Consider the following 16,066-nt stretch of genomic DNA (forward strand, 5'->3'; position numbering starts at 1 on the left):
TTTCGGAGATACAGAGGTCCAAAGTTTTTCCTTTTTTCCAACATGGTGCCACACCACGTGACCTATGATGTCATAATTATCATTAAAACATTCTACATGAGTAGTTGCACCTATGGTGAAAATTTTGTGTGAAAGATAAGGACACACAAACGTTGGAAGGCCGTGTGTAAGTACTACGTACGTGTACCTACGTCGTTCCGGCCGTACGTATGGATGGACAACCTGAAAACATAATATACATCTTGCAACTGCAAAAGGATGTGGGGATGTTACTTCAAAAAGTATGTGAACAAGATAGAGATGGTCACGAGAAATGATCACGTGAAACCATCCCTCCATATCTTTCTTTGAATAATAGTTGTCCAGAGAAAAGACAAAGTTATGTCGAACACACAACACAACACGTGCGCGCGCACACACAAACACACACACACACACACACACACACACACACACACACACACACACGCACACGCACACACACCGAGTACAACCACCAGTTTTCAACCTATTCCTATCCGTCCAGAGGTTTCGGAGTGCAAAGAGAAATAAAATAAATAAATAAAGACTTTCAAAATCACAGTACAGTACTGTATGAGAGAGCAAGTGTTGGATGTGAGCTTTGTTGCCATTCCCTTTTTATATCCCACACTCACCCAAGAAGATCAACAGAAAACCAATACCGACTGCAAAAAGGACGACGGTAAGGATGAGGCCCAAAATGGATTTATATAAAATCTTCATCTTCAAGATCTCGTTACCTCGAGTTCAGCAGCAATGCTTGCGTAGTTCGTGTCGAGTTGAAATTTGAAATCTCTGACAACCATGGCTTTTAAAGCTCCTGTATTGAGTGGTGTCATACGTGTAATGTTACAATGGAACGTACTTTCCTCTGAGTAATGGTTATAAAACAAGTTTTCTTCAGAATATGTAAAAACAAAGAAACCGGTTTCCTTTTCATAAACACTCACTTTATCTTCGTTCAATCACAAACCTCAAACATCTTACTACAATCTTCACAATGCGAGCCCAAGCGAACTGTAAGCTGACTGTATAATGATTGCACAATTATCACCTGGAATTGCAGTGTCGTCATACAGGGTCAAATGGGAAGGGCAAAATGTAAATCCTTGCTTTCCACTGGTTTATCGGCTCAACGGAGTAAGATCAGATCAGATCATTATCAGGGGCATCGGAACATCATCAAAAAATGGGATGGGGGAATGGGGATGTCCTGCGAGACGCGGCTCTGGGACATGCCTTCCTTCCACCCAGGGATTTTTGCAATTGTCGACTTCATTACCTCTGCCACCGAAGGTTATGTTGTCACCACTGTCTGTATGTTTGAAGGTTGTGTTATATTATATTCACAAGAAGGTATATTTTTACCCCTCTATGTCTTTTTGTTTGTTTGTTTGTTTGTGTGCAGGATATCTCAGAAAGTTGTGGGCAGATTCAGACGAAACTTGGTGGGCAGGTTGGGTTCCTGACAAGGATGAATTGATTCGATTTTGGTGAAGATCTGAATCCAGATCCAGATACAATAATTATTTATTTTTTAAAGTGATTCTTCACCATTGTGAGATTGGGCCAAAAACGACATATCGCATGATATCTCAAAAATTTATTGGGCCTGATATGTTCGACTGGTTCAGGCATTGCATGGTGAGGGTATGCACTCTACTGAGTGCCCTTCCAGTTTTACCAGCAATTTTCTGACCTGTAAATATTTTTGAAATACTTGTAAAAATGTGACCATCATTACTGCACCTTCATGTGCAGGACGCATGTCCTGCTCGCAGGGCTTCAGGGCATGGCCCTAACCTCAGGGAATTTTGGAAATCTAGGCTTCATTTTATGTACTCAAGCACATTTTATGGACTTTTGTGGGGTGAGGAGGAAGGGGGGGTGGGGATAAGTAAAATATTTCTGGTTTTCAACTACTTCAGAGGAAATATCAAATATGTGGCTGATCATGATGTAAACTAGTGCGTGCCCGTACGTGCAAAAAAAAAAACAACTAAAAAAAAAAACTTTCAAACCGCGTGCCAGAAACAACAACCACACAGGCCGTTCCTTCACTCTCGCGTGCCGGTAGGTGCAAAAAAAAACTATCAAACAAACACAGGCCGTTCCTTCACTCTTGTAAACGACGACTGGATTGGGGCATTGTGTTTGTCTATAAATGCGCATAAGAAATCGAGAAATTAGAATAGAATAAGTCATCACTATCCGGAAGTCCGTACGTTGTAACCCGTAATGGGGAACGTGCTCTAACTTGGCCATAACTTGGTCACCACTTGTCTGATTAATTTCAAAAAGATTTGTTAATGCCAATATGTCAATCTTGGCTCTGTGATCTTTCATGACGTGGTAGATCAGAGCGTTGTTCACCTTTTGTTGGCTAATCGTTGACATCAGGTAGTTTTTCACTGTTCGCAAACTGAATGATTTAGCTTGGATGTTGCTGAGGTGACTGGTACTGTGCAGTTCAGTTTGAGAATTTTGAGAACTTCACTGTAAAGAGCACCTCACGGACTGGATCCGTAGATACGGGCTGGAATGTTCTCAGTGTGCTACTTACATGGACCACATTGTTCTCCAAATACCATTTGACAATTGATGACGGCTATGATGACAAATAGCAATGATGATGACCAACAACAATGGCAACACCAAAGAAAAACAGGTGAGTTGGACTGGACAGAGTTGACAGGATTTCAGACAATTGAAGGACTTCCATGGATGAGTTACAATAACATTAAACCATCACAACTTGGTCCTCAAAACAAGATCATGGATAAAAGGAAGGGGATACTTTGTGAATTTGAGAATGTACCATTTATAGCTGTTTGTTCTGTGAGAGTTGCTATAGTTGGAGGCTTTGTGTACTTATGCAAGAATTCATTTACAATAGATGAGTGAATTCTGAAGCAGGTTCTCCTTGGAAGACAAAATATATAAAATAAAAGTTGCAAATATTTATATTATATAACATGTTATTTAAAGAATTCCTGAGAATGTATTAGTCATCATGAAATAACATTCACTTCCAACTTCCAACATAAATAACATGCATGATGCCAACAACAATGACCAACAATGACTATTATGAAGACAAAAAGTGATGATGACAAGAATGACAAACAGTGAAGATGATGAATAACGACAATGATGGTGACAATGACAATAACAATGATCCTTCACTCTTGTAAAACCACCGGGACGCCCTCGCCTCCCGACTCCACCCAGCGCTCCCAAACTCTCCCTTTTCTGCCACTCTCCGCTCTTCCAAAACTGACTCTGCCTCAAAACTCTCTTCTCTTTTCTGCCACTCTCCGCTCTTCCAAAACTGACTCTGCCCAGATTCGCCTTGCGCTCGGCGCTTTATAGGCTGGCAGGAGAACCCATATGCAAATTTCCGGATCAGAACGAGCTCGGGGGCGGAGCCACGCTTGCCCATTGGATGGAGAAAAAGGGGCGTGAATCTCCCCTGATCCTAGAATTTGCTATCTCGATTCCACGCAGACGCGCCTGGAGGCGGGGCCAAACCGCCCCGCGCTTGCTGATTGGACAGATCAGAAGTGGGCGTGTAGCATTCCTGATGCGAATTCTCCTCGGAAAGACCGCTTTTGCACTCACGGCTCGGCACGTATCTTGTATGAGCCCAGGACAGCCCGACGCTCGGTGCTCACAGGTGGTGCGGGAATGGCCGCAGAAGGAGAGAGGTGAAGGTGGTGGAGGGTTTATGGTGGTGCTTTATGGCCATGGTGCCGTTCGGAATGGCGGTGATGCGATGTTTGCGGGAGAGAGTTGTGAAGGTAAAGATCGTGGCTGTTGGCGTTGTTGTTGTTGTGTGATGGTTGGAGCGTGGTTGGTTCAAAATAAAGATAGAACAGAAAAACGGCTATCTCAAAGCGTCGCAGCCCGAATGAATGACATTTATTCCCTCTAAACAACGGGTTTGGGGCTAACTACATATGTACTTACAGAGATATCTCACCTACGGGACCTGAATAGTGGTTTGCGAATTTCCACAACCGTAACACTACTTTCCTCTGAGTAATGGTTATAAAACCAGTTTTCTTCAGAATATGTAAAAACAAAGAAACCGGTTTCCTTTTCATAAACACTCACTTTATCTTCGTTCAATCACAAACCTCAAACATCTTACTACAATCTTCACAATGCGAGCCCAAGCGAACTGTAAGCTGACTGTATAATGATTGCACAATTATCACCTGGAATTGCAGTGTCGTCATACAGGGTCAAATGGGAAGGGCAAAATGTAAATCCTTGCTTTCCACTGGTTTATCGGCTCAACGGAGTAAGATCAGATCAGATCATTATCAGGGGCATCGGAACATCATCAAAAATGGGATGGGGGAATGGGGATGTCCTGCGAGACGCGGCTCTGGGACATGCCTTCCTTCCACCCAGGGATTTTTGCAATTGTCGACTTCATTACCTCTGCCACCGAAGGTTATGTTGTCACCACTGTCTGTATGTTTGAAGGTTGTGTTATATTATATTCACAAGAAGGTATATTTTTACCCCTCTATGTCTTTTTGTTTGTTTGTTTGTTTGTGTGCAGGATATCTCATAAAGTTGTGGGCAGATTCAGATGAAACTTGGTGGGCAGGTTGGGTTCCTGACAAGGATGAATTGATTCCATTTTGGTGAAGATCTGAATGCAGATCCAGACACGATAATTATTTATTTTTTAAAGTGATTCTTCACCATTGTGAGATTGGGCCAAAAACGACATATCGCATGATATCTCAAAAATTTATTGGGCCTGATATGTTCGACTGGTTCAGGCATTGCATGGTGAGGGTATGCACTCCACTGAGTGCCCTTCCAGTTTTACCTGCAATTATTTGACCTGTAAATATTTTTGAAATACTTGTAAAAATGTGACCATCATTACTGCACCTACATGTGCAGGAGGCATGTCCTGCTCGCAGGGCTTCAGGGCATGGCCCTAACCTCAGGGAATTTTGGAAATCTAGGCTTCATTTTATGTACTCAAGCACATTTTATGGACTTTTGTGGTGTGAGGTGGAAGGGGGGGTGGGGATAAGTAAAATATTTCAGGTTTTCAACTACTTCAGAGGAAATATCAAATATGTGGCTGATCATGATGTGAACTAGTGCGTGCCCGTACGTGCAAAAAAAAAACAACTAAAAAAAAAACTTTCAAACCGCGTGCCAGAAACAACAACCACACAGGCCGTTCCTTCGCTCTCGCGTGCCCGTAGGTACAAAAAAAAAACAAACTTTCAAACAACCACACAGGCCGTTCCTTCACTCTTGTAAACGACGACTGGATTGGGGCATTGTGTTTGTCTAAAAATGCGCATAAGAAATCGAGAAATTAGAATAGAATAAGTCATCACTATCCGGAAATCCGTACGTTGTAACCCGTAATGGGGAACGTGCTCGAACTTGGCCATAACTTGGGAACCACTTGTCCGATTAATTTCAAACCTTGAAAAAGCAAACAAACAGAGATTGCTGGAATTATAGATAGAAGATAGATACTGTGGGTGCAAAACGCCAAGCAACGTGTCCTGTCATTGGTAACTGAGGATCTCTTCCCCTACGGCCAGGCAGCAACGTGTCCTGTCATTGGTAACTAAGGCCTAAGTCAGATTTGCTCTAAGGCGAGGATACGGCAGCTGTACGCCCTCTGAATTGACAGAAACGTGTGGCGGCCGCCGAGTTTCTGCAGTGGCCCCAGGGTGGCCCTACGCTGTTTGGCTATCTTTTACAGGCCGTAAGGGTCGCTGTGGAATTATAACGCGGAGTTATAACTTTTTTCATTTCAACGTTCGCCGTAGCAATTCGACAAGCCAAAAAAAAAAACTGGTAAAAAAATCTAACCCATTCGTTACCGTCCGTCTGGCCGCACGTTCGCCTTAGGGCCCCCTGCGGTCGCCTTGCGGGCACCTTGAGGCTACCTTGCGTCTGCCTTGAAAATTCTATAGCCACCGCAGAGCCCCCTTAAGGTCACCGTGCGACAACAAATCAAAGATCATACGGCAACCCCACGTTTTCGGTCTCCACAATTTCTAAATACGCCGTGCATCTCCCAGAAAAATAAAAACATATGTGACTGCTACATTGTGTGACCGTGGAAATACTGTGGCCGCCGTATAATTGTGAGTGGCCATAGATTTTGGAGACCCCACGGCCGCTGTGGCAAATGTGATGTAGGCCTAAATGGCGCCCTTTCCCCATCGGCCACGCCTATGCAGCAACGTGTCCTGTCATTGGTTTGGTAAATAAATGGCTATAACTTGGGAACCACTTGTCCGATTAATATCAAACCTTGAAAAGGCACATACGCAGGTACCCAGCAATTTTCTTGGCAAGTTTCAATTATATCGGATCAGTGGTTGTCGAGAAACAGCGGACACAGACAGACACACACACACACAGAGATTGCTGGAATTATAGATAGATGCAGTTCCCTATTTCATTTTTTGAAAGCTCTATATTTCAGCAAAATTCGGTGAGCAATTCAGAAATTCAAAACTTCGTTTTACATACTTTACGCATTTTCTGAATTTGTTTGACTTCAGTCAAATTAGCCAAAGTATTTCATCCTCAAATTACTTTCTTGATTAAAAAAGAAAGATTTGTTAATGCCAATATGTCAATCTTGGCTCTGTGATCTTTCATGACGTGGTAGATCAGAGCATTGTTCACCTTTTGTTGGCTAATGGTTGACATCAGGTAGTTTTTCACTGTTCGCAAACTGAATGATTTAGCTTGGATGTTGCTGAGGTGACTGGTACTGTGCAGTTCAGTTTGAGAATTTTGAGGACTTCACTGTAAAGAGCACCTCACGGACTGGATCCGTAGATACGGGCTGGAATGTTCTCAGTGTGCTACTTACATGGACCACATTGTTCTCCAAATACCATTTGACAATTGATGACGGCTATGATGACAAATAGCGATGATGATGACCAACAACAATGGCAACACCAAAGAAAAACAGGTGAGTTGGACTGGACAGAGTTGACAGGATTTCAGACAATTGAAGGACTTCCATGGATGAGTTACAATAACATTAAACCATCACAACTTGGTCCTCAAAACAAGATCATGGATAAAAGGAAGGGGATACTTTGTGAATTTGAGAATGTACCATTTATAGCTGTTTGTTCTGTGAGAGTTGCTATAGTTGGAGGCTTTGTGTACTTATGCAAGAATTCATTTACAATCGATGAGTGAATTCTGAAGCAGGTTCTCCTTGGAAGAGAAAATATATAAAATAAAAGTTGCAAATATTTATATTATGTAACATGTTATTTAAAGAATTCCTGAGAATGTATTAGTCATCATGAAATAACATTCACTTCCAACTTCCAACATAAATAACATACATGATGCCGACAACAATGACCAACGATGACTATTATGATGACAAGAATGACAAACAGTGAAGATGATGAATAACGACAACGATGGTGATAATGGCAATAACAATGATCAACAGATCTGATAGAAAATTTCAGACAATTGAAGGACCTCCATGGTTCAGTTACAAAAACATTAAAGCATCACAACTTGGTCCTCAGAACATCATCCTCGACAAAAGGAAGGGGACACTTTGGGAGATTGTACCATTTGTTGTTGTTGTTTGTTCTGTGAGAGATGATGGAGTTGTCGGCGTACTTATGGAAGAGTTTATTTCCACGAGATGAGTGAATTCTGAAGCAGGTTCTCCTTGGAAGACAAAAGAAAGAAAGCAAAGGAAAGAAAAGTTGTGCACATTTCCTTAATATGGAAAGTTTATTATTTAATTTTAAATCCAGAAAACAGGTTCCTTCATCATCAATTCACATTTCAAATCAATCTTCAACAAATTAAATATCTTTCAACACATTTATGATTGCACAAAACAACATGACTTGGCTGAATAAAATTACATCAATTGTCGTGAAAAGCTTTATATTTCGTGAAAAGCTTTATATTTCGTAACAAGAAACCCCATCGCACCATTAAATTAGTCAGGTTGTTGTTATTCTATCCTGGCTCGTTGGAAGAAAATGCCAGAACCCTGACTCAGAGTTGGACGTTTCTCTTTTAAACCTGATGTACGTGTTCAGTTAACCTTTCGATGACAGACAAGTTTTGTTATATTTTTTGTTAGAAATGGGGTCACATGTGATTGCATGTTATTAACATGATTTATCTTATTGTTGCGAATTCGCGCCCGCCGGCGTGCGAACGGCCACGTAACTCGAATCGCGGCACGTCGCCCACCGGACGGACAATTCTGTTGTGACCCTCTCGGACTAACGCCGGGAGCTCGTCACGGGTGGGCCTTTCGGCCTCACCACGATCGTGCCAATCGGCCCCCGCGTGGGATAGGGTTGTTCGCCAAATTCGACCTACCTAAGTACCCACGCGGAGGGTAGACCGGGCGATCGCACCTCGCCGCAGGTCGACTCCGGACACGGGCCACTTAAGCGACCCGTTCCATACTATTGGGATAACCGAGCGGTGTTATCGTCGGCCTCGACGGTTCCGATTAATTATCGGGCGGATTAAGCCCACTACCAACCCTGTACGTGAAGCAAGATGGAGATTCAACTAAAGAAAAGACGAAGCGAAACGGGAAAACAGTTCAACATAATGCACATTTATTCCGCGGCACACTGAGAGCACACATATACAATTACAACAATTATGCACCAAAAGCAGATGTAACAAATGAAACACAACAATGCAGATCTACTACCGACTACGCGAGCACACGGCAACACTTACACAGTTTTACTTTACAGACGGCGCCGACAACACATTTACTCAAAAGCAAAAGAAAAGGGCCACCCTCAAAGACAAGGGGGCAGACGGGCCCTGTGGACCGTGAGACCGGGTGGATCCTACCCGCGTCTTGTGATGAGCCGCAAATGTGGCGGAGTGGCAGTGCCCCGACTCCGCGCTCCTTCGCAGGTTTCGTTGGCGCTGCTTGAAGTGGGGTGGGAACGGGGCACCCTTTTCGCACTATCTCAGCGCGGGGGGGGGGGAAGGGGGGAATTGTTGATGCTCTGGGGAAAGAGGATAGCTGGCTTGCTTGGGTCCCGTGACGAGCGACTCCACCGCGAGCTCGTCGCCGACCGCCGTCTTCCTTGCCTCGGACCCGAGCTCCTCGGACTCTTCCCCCAATTCTCCTCAGCTGACTGCCGAAAACCACCGGGACGCCCTCGCCTCCCGACTCCACTCCGCGCTCCCAAACTCTCCCTTTTCTGCCACTCTCCGCTCTTCCAAAACTGACTCTGCCTCTAAACTCTCTTCGCTTTTCTGCCACTCTCCGCTCTTCCAAAACCGACTCTGCCCAGATTCGCCTTGCACTCGGCGCTTTATAGGCTGGCAGGAGAACCCATATGCAAATTTCCGGATCAGAACGAGCTCGGGGGCGGAGCCACACTTGCCCATTGGACGGAGAAAAAGGGGCGTGAATCTCCCCTGATCCTAGAATTTGCATATCTCGATTCCACACAGACGCACCTGGAGGCGGGGCCAAACCGCCTCGCGCTTGCTGATTGGACGGATCAGAAGTGGGCGTGTAGCATTCCTGATCCGAATTCTCCTCGGAAAGGCCGCATTTTGCACTCGCGGCTCGGCGCGTATCTTGTACGAGCCCAGGACAGCCCGACGCTCGGTGCTCACAGGTGGTGCGGGAATGGCCGCAGGAGAGAGGTGAAGGTGGTGGAGGGTTTATGGTGGTGGTTTATGGCCATGGTGCCGTTCGGAATGGCGGTGATGCGATGTTTGCGGGAGCGAGTTGTGAAGGTAAAGATCGTGGCTGTTGGCGTTGTTGTTGTTGTGTGATGGTTGGAGCGTGGTTGGTTCAAAATAAAGATAGAACAGAAAAACGGCTATCTCAAAGCGTCGCAGCCCGAATGAATCACATTTATTCCCTCTAAACAACGGGTTTGGGGCTAACTACATATGTACTTACAGAGATATCTCACCTACGGGACCTGAATGGTGGTTTGCGAATTTCCACAACCGCAACAGTACTTTCCTCTGAGTAATGGTTATAAAACCAGTTTTCTTCAGAATATGTAAAAACAAAGAAACTGGTTTCCTTTTCATAAACACTCACTTTATCTTCGTTCAATCACACACCTCAAACATCTTACTACAATCTTCACAATGCGAGCCCAAGCGAACTGTAAGCTGACTGTATAATGATTGCACAATTATCACCTGGAATTGCAGTGTCGTCATACAGGGTCAAATGGGGAGTGCAAAATGTAAATCCTTGCTTTCCACTGGTTTATCGGCTCAACGGAGTAAGATCAGATCAGATCATTATCAGGGGCATCGGAACATCATCAAAAATGGGATGGGGGAATGGGGATGTCCTGCTAGACGCGGCTCTGGGACATGCCTTCCTTCCACCCAGGGATTTTTGCAATTGTCGACTTCATTACCTCCGCCACCAAAGATTATGTTGTCACCACTGTCTGTATGTCTGGAGGTTGTGTTATATTATATATCGAATTGATTCGATTTTGGTGAAGATCTGAATCCAGATCCAGATACGATAATTATTTACTTTTTAAAGTGATTCTTCACCATTGAGAGATTGGGCCAAAAACGATATATCGCATGATATCTCAAAAATTTATTGGGCCTGATATGTTTGACTGGTTCAGGCATTGCATGATGAGGGTATGCACTCCACTGAGTGCCCTTCCAGTTTTACCTGCAATATTTTTACCCGTAAATATTTTTGAAATACTTGCAAAAATGTGACATTTCCTTTGTATGGAAAGTTTAATATTGCAGTTTTAAATCCAGAAAACAGGTTCCTCCATCATCAATTCACATTCAAAACACATCTTCAACAAATTAATTATCCTTCATCACATGTATGATTGCACAAATCAATGTGACTTAGCTTAATAAAGTGTCAATTGTAGTGAAAAGCTTTTTATTTTGTCACAAGAAAACCCATGGCACCATTAAATTAGTCATGTTGTTGGTATTCTATCCTGGCTAGTTACAACAGAATGCCAGAACCCTGGCTCATGATTCTTAATGATCGTCTTGACTGTGCTCCAAGGGATATTCAAGGGCTTTGAAATATTTTTATACCCATCCCCTGATCTGTGCCTTTCCACAACTTTATCCAGGAGGTATTTTGAAAGCTCCTTGGTTCTCATGGTTGAGTCTTTGCTGTGAAATGCACTGCCCAGCAAAGGAAATCTGCAGGAAAAGCTTATTTTATTCTGAAATACAGTCATCCCCTGTTTATTGCAGGGGTTACGTTCCAAACCCCCCCCCGCGAGACGTGAAAATCCGCGACGAATGGATGCCTTCCCCAAAAAAATGACGAGTCTGGTCTGGTCGGCTTAGCAATGATCGGGTTCGAGGTGCCAGAGATCGACTCGTCTGGTCTGGTCGGCTTAGCAATGATCGGGTTTGAGGTGCCGTAGATCGACTCGTCTGGTCTGGTCGGCTTGGCAATGATCGGGTTCGAGGTGCCGGAGATCGACTTGTCTGGTCTCGTCGGTTTGGCTGTGCTCGTCCAACCGCGGTAAACCTTTTTCCTTCCCAAAGCATATATCGAGCACTTTAACCTTCTCCTGGAGCGTCAGGACCTTCCTCTGGCGCTTCGGTTCCTTGCCAGAAGCCTTAGACGGTGCAGGGCATTTGCGCAGCATCTTAGGGCTTGGAGAAAAAACGTAGAAAATATTCGAAGTTCAGAAGCGAAACTTTGTCTCGTGCGTTGTGTGACCGGTCGAGCACCACGTGTTATAATTTATTGCTTAAATAATTTATATTTTATATATTATTACCGCGATGTACCGGGGGAATCCGCAGAAAAAATTAGTTAGGTTCCAAGGGAAAACCCGCGATGAACCGGGGGCGCGATAGGTGAACCGCGATGAAGCGGGGGCGCGATAGGTGAACCGCGATATAGTGGGGGATTACTGTAATCAGAATCACTACAATTTAACACAGGTGGAGGCCAATTAACTTGGTGTGTGATTTTGAAGGTGATTGGTTACACCTGAGCTAATTTACAATTGCTATTATAAAGGGGGGTGGACACTTATCTCGCCAAGATATTCTAGTTTTGTATTTTTAATTAATTTTCTGAAATTTGTGCAATTTGTTTTATACCTGGAAGTTGTGGGTTACGATGTGTAAATAAAGGATGAAAAAGCCTGATTTAATGCAATTTAATTCCAGGCTATAAGGCAACAAAAAATGAAAAATTTGAAAGGGGGTGTGGACTTTCTATCGACACTGTACATATTTTTGGAGTGAAACATTATTTTTGTCAATTGAAAGTTACCTGAATACGAAGTGTTTCTTTTATTCCATCTCAGTGATGGTCCAAAATTATTTTTTTTAAATAATACAAACTAAATTGCATATAATGTTCTGTAAAAAATGAATAAGTTACACACAAAGTTGCTGACAGTTTGTATGCTTGGAACAGAAGTTTCATATTGTACTTCACTGCAATGAGCACACAACTTTGTCATCTTCTTGACCAAGGGACATGGTATTCACATAAAAATGCTTCATGGAATTTTTTGCTGTTTATAAAATACGAGCAAACAAAACCCATCGCTTTGCTGATGGGAATATTAAGACGAGGAGTGGGAGGTTAGAGGGAGCGATTAAGGGGTAGGGGAGCAAGTGGGGGGGGGGGTGAGGAAAGGTCAGGTAAGGTATGGGAGCATGCCCCAGAGCAGGGGATCACTGCGTCCGCTTTCCGCCGGTATACCAGCGGCCTCCGTCTGGCCATCCCCAGTCAGATGCCTGGCCCATCCCCATCTACTTGAGATGCTGATCAACATGCTGCAACCACGAGGAATGTGGTCAGCCCGTTGGCCTCCTCCACTCATGAGACTCCCTCGCTGAGAGAATCTGGTGAGCACAATCAGCGTCAGCAAAATGAGCCACATATCCATACAGCCGCAGCTGATGCTCACAGATAATGCAGGTAACAAATCTCATTTGAGGCTCTCTCAACAACCGCTCGTTGGACACAAAGTCCGACCAGTGATAGCCAAGGATTATCAGAAGAGATCTGGTGCCAAAGGAATTAAGTCGCCATCTCAGATCCTTGGTCAGAGTCTAAGTCTCCCATCCATAGAGCAAGACTGGAAGCACAAAGGACCTCAAGACTCGGACTTTCGTCCTCCTGCACAGGTACCAGCAGTGCCACACCTCATGATAGAGTGACTCCATGACTCCCCGGGCCTGACCCAGACGTCTATTGACCTCTGACTCACAGCCAGCAGAGACATGAATATCACTGCCAAGGGAAGTGAATCTCTCCGTGACTTCAACATCCTCACCACAAACAGGTACAGACAACAGAGCAGCATCAAAGATGTCATTGAAAGCCTGGATCTTAGTTTTGACCCAGGAAACCCGTAATCCCTGCGCTCCGACTCCTCATTCAGCACCTCGAGGACCCCCAAAAGGATATCGAGAGTCTCCGCAAAGACGACTGCATCATCTGCAAAATCAAAGTCAGAGATCATGACATTCCCAAACGATACACAGCAGCTTGATCTCTCTGATGTCCTCCCCAGAATCCGGTCCAAACAAGTGCTGAAAAGTGTGAGGGCCAGTACACACCCCTGACAAATTCCAGTAACAAGAGGAAATAACTCAGAGATGTTATCACCACATCTCACAGCACTCTCAGGACCAGAGTACAGTTTAGACATCAGATCGATCAGTTTTGGTGGCACCCCACGAACACCAAGAATCCTCCAGAGGACATCCCGATTCACTGAATCAAATGCTTTGCAGAGATCAACATAGGCTGCAAGCAGCCCCTGCCGAAACTCTTATCTGTGTTCAGTGAGGACCCAAAGAGCAAGGATATGGCCAATCGTTAACTGCTTTGGTGTAAAGCCTGACTGCTCTGGATGCTGATGCTCAAGCAGATGGTGGCGAACCCGATCAATAATTATCCGAGCAAAGAAGTTGCCCGGCAATGAGAGCAGTATCACCCCTCAGTAGCTGTTGCAGTCCTGTCGATCACCCTTTCCTTTCCAGAGAGGGACAACAAGGCCCCTCATCCAGTCAGTTGGGATGTTGCCTGTCTGTATTCCAGGCAGAGCACAGAACTGCATGCAACAACACAAGTACAGCATTTCCACCAGCCTTGAGAAGTCCACCATTGAGGCCACGGATCCCAGGAACTGTACCCCCATTTAATACGGTTCACCGCAGCTTGTGTTTCCACATTCAGCTCTGCCACTCAGCCTGGCCCTGCAACTCTGGTCAATGGTATCCAGTGTCCCTTGAGAAACAAAATTCTTCTTCACCCTACGGTGAGATCCAAGCCATCCACTGGCAACATCAAGGATGGTGGTTTTGAAGGCACTCCACAACTCTTCAAGATTCCGCAAAGCACCCAGACCCCCCAAATCCCCACTCAGCCTGTTGACAAACTCCTCAGCTACCCTCTCACCCTTGAACTTGTCAACATCCAGCTGAGGCTGGGATGGTACCATTCTCCCGGATTTAAGCTGAAACTTCAGAGTTGCTATAACAAGTTCTGGGCCCTGCAGTTCTGGATCATACTCCAGCGACCATCAACGAGCAGATGGTCAATCTCCTTTGCCAAAACACCAGCGTTGGAATACCAAATGCAGCGATGAGCTTGTGGGCGTTGAAACCATGAACCAGCTACCCTAAGTCCATGACTTCTTGCAAAGTCAAGAAACAGTGCTATTCTGGTTCACAGTTCCAGATCCATGTGGACCAACACATGTGTCATAATCATCCCTATCAGTTCCAGTTGATGCATTGAAATCCACCAAGAATAGAAGAGTATCTCGTCTGGGGCACTGATCAACCACAGACTCAAGCATGGTACAGAATGCGTCCTTGATGGTGAGATAATTCGCCTCAGACGAAGCATAAACAGAGACCAGGGAAATGACACCCAAGGAGTGATGAATCCTTAGTCTCATAAGACGCTCGTTGACCGGAGTTACCTCAAGTATCATTGGAGTTATCTTGTTGGACACAGCTACAGCAACTCCTTGGGCATGGTAACCATCAAAGCGACCAGACCAATAGTAGGTGTAACCACCCGCCATGATCTCGCCGCAATCCGGTCTCTGAACCTCAGATGATAACAGAAAAAGGCAATTAGGAGTCCTGTTCAGATGTTGAAGATTCTTCTCTGAACAGTTGCTCCAATTCTATAAAGGATTGATTCGTCCTTGCGTCGAGAACTGCTCTCACATCTGGAGAGGTTCCAGCTCCACATACTTACTGGACAGAATTGAATCCAAAGTTATTCGACTTCTCAACTCCACCAATGTGATCTCAAAACTCGACCCGCTCAAATTAGGCCACACAGTGGGCTCTTTCTCTTTTCTACAGATATTACTTCGGTTTCTGCTTGCAAGAACTTGCTGCTTGTGTATCTCCACCATTAGCGAGACAAAGGAATACTCGACAAGCCACGACATCACATGATTATCGTGTGGCCATTGGCAACTCAAGGGTGGGCCATTACCATGTTTGTTTCTTCCCCTCCACTGCCAAACTCTGGAACTCTTTACCTTCTCACGTCTTCCCAAACAGTTGTGACCTTCCCCTTTTCAAAAAAATGATTTTTTACTTCCTCAAAAACTCTTAGACTATTCTCTCGTTCCTTACTTTTCTATCAATGCAGTTCTTTTATTTCAGGCTTCGCCTTGATGAGGACTATTTACTCGGTGACTGAAGCCTTCAACATTAACAAAAAACAAAGAAAAAAAAAGTGATAATCTTCTCTTAGGGATAGGATATTCCAGGCACCCACCCGAAGGGACCGCCGTCTGGTGGACGACACCTCAGCACCACCCTGACACACACGACCGCGATCTGACCTAGGAAGGTTACCCTGTGGTTTTCCTCCTATCATCAAAGAGTGGGGGTCCCGAAGGCTTTTCCCCAATCCCATCATCTGGTGAGCTGCCCTACAGAGAGCAGCTGCACAAGAGGTACTCCCACGGAGTGGGTTTTCAGATTTTTTTTTATGCTTCGAGAATGTTTTGTGGAA

The 16,066-nt window shown here is 44.7% G+C and overlaps 1 protein-coding gene across 4 annotated transcripts in view; it reads right to left on the reverse strand.

The window, feature by feature from the left end:
* LOC147017107 (transmembrane protease serine 6-like) overlaps positions 1-16,066 on the reverse strand; it is an 85,047-nt gene that overhangs the window by 63,878 nt on the left and 5,103 nt on the right. For 3 of the 4 annotated variants that reach the window (XM_085846490.1, XM_085846489.1, XM_085846487.1), the window contains exon 2: positions 7,639-7,740. In XM_085846490.1, coding sequence (XP_085702616.1) covers positions 7,639-7,740 — 102 coding nt within the window. Of the gene's footprint in view, positions 1-656; positions 897-7,638; positions 7,741-16,066 lie in introns of those variants that run through there. The other variant, XM_085846488.1, reaches the window with a different exon arrangement.

Source organism: Eptatretus burgeri, chromosome 11, assembly GCF_056783735.1.
Source record: "Eptatretus burgeri isolate ZD-2024b chromosome 11, Ebu_testis_v1, whole genome shotgun sequence".
In the NCBI taxonomy this organism is placed as follows: domain Eukaryota; kingdom Metazoa; phylum Chordata; class Myxini; order Myxiniformes; family Myxinidae; genus Eptatretus; species Eptatretus burgeri.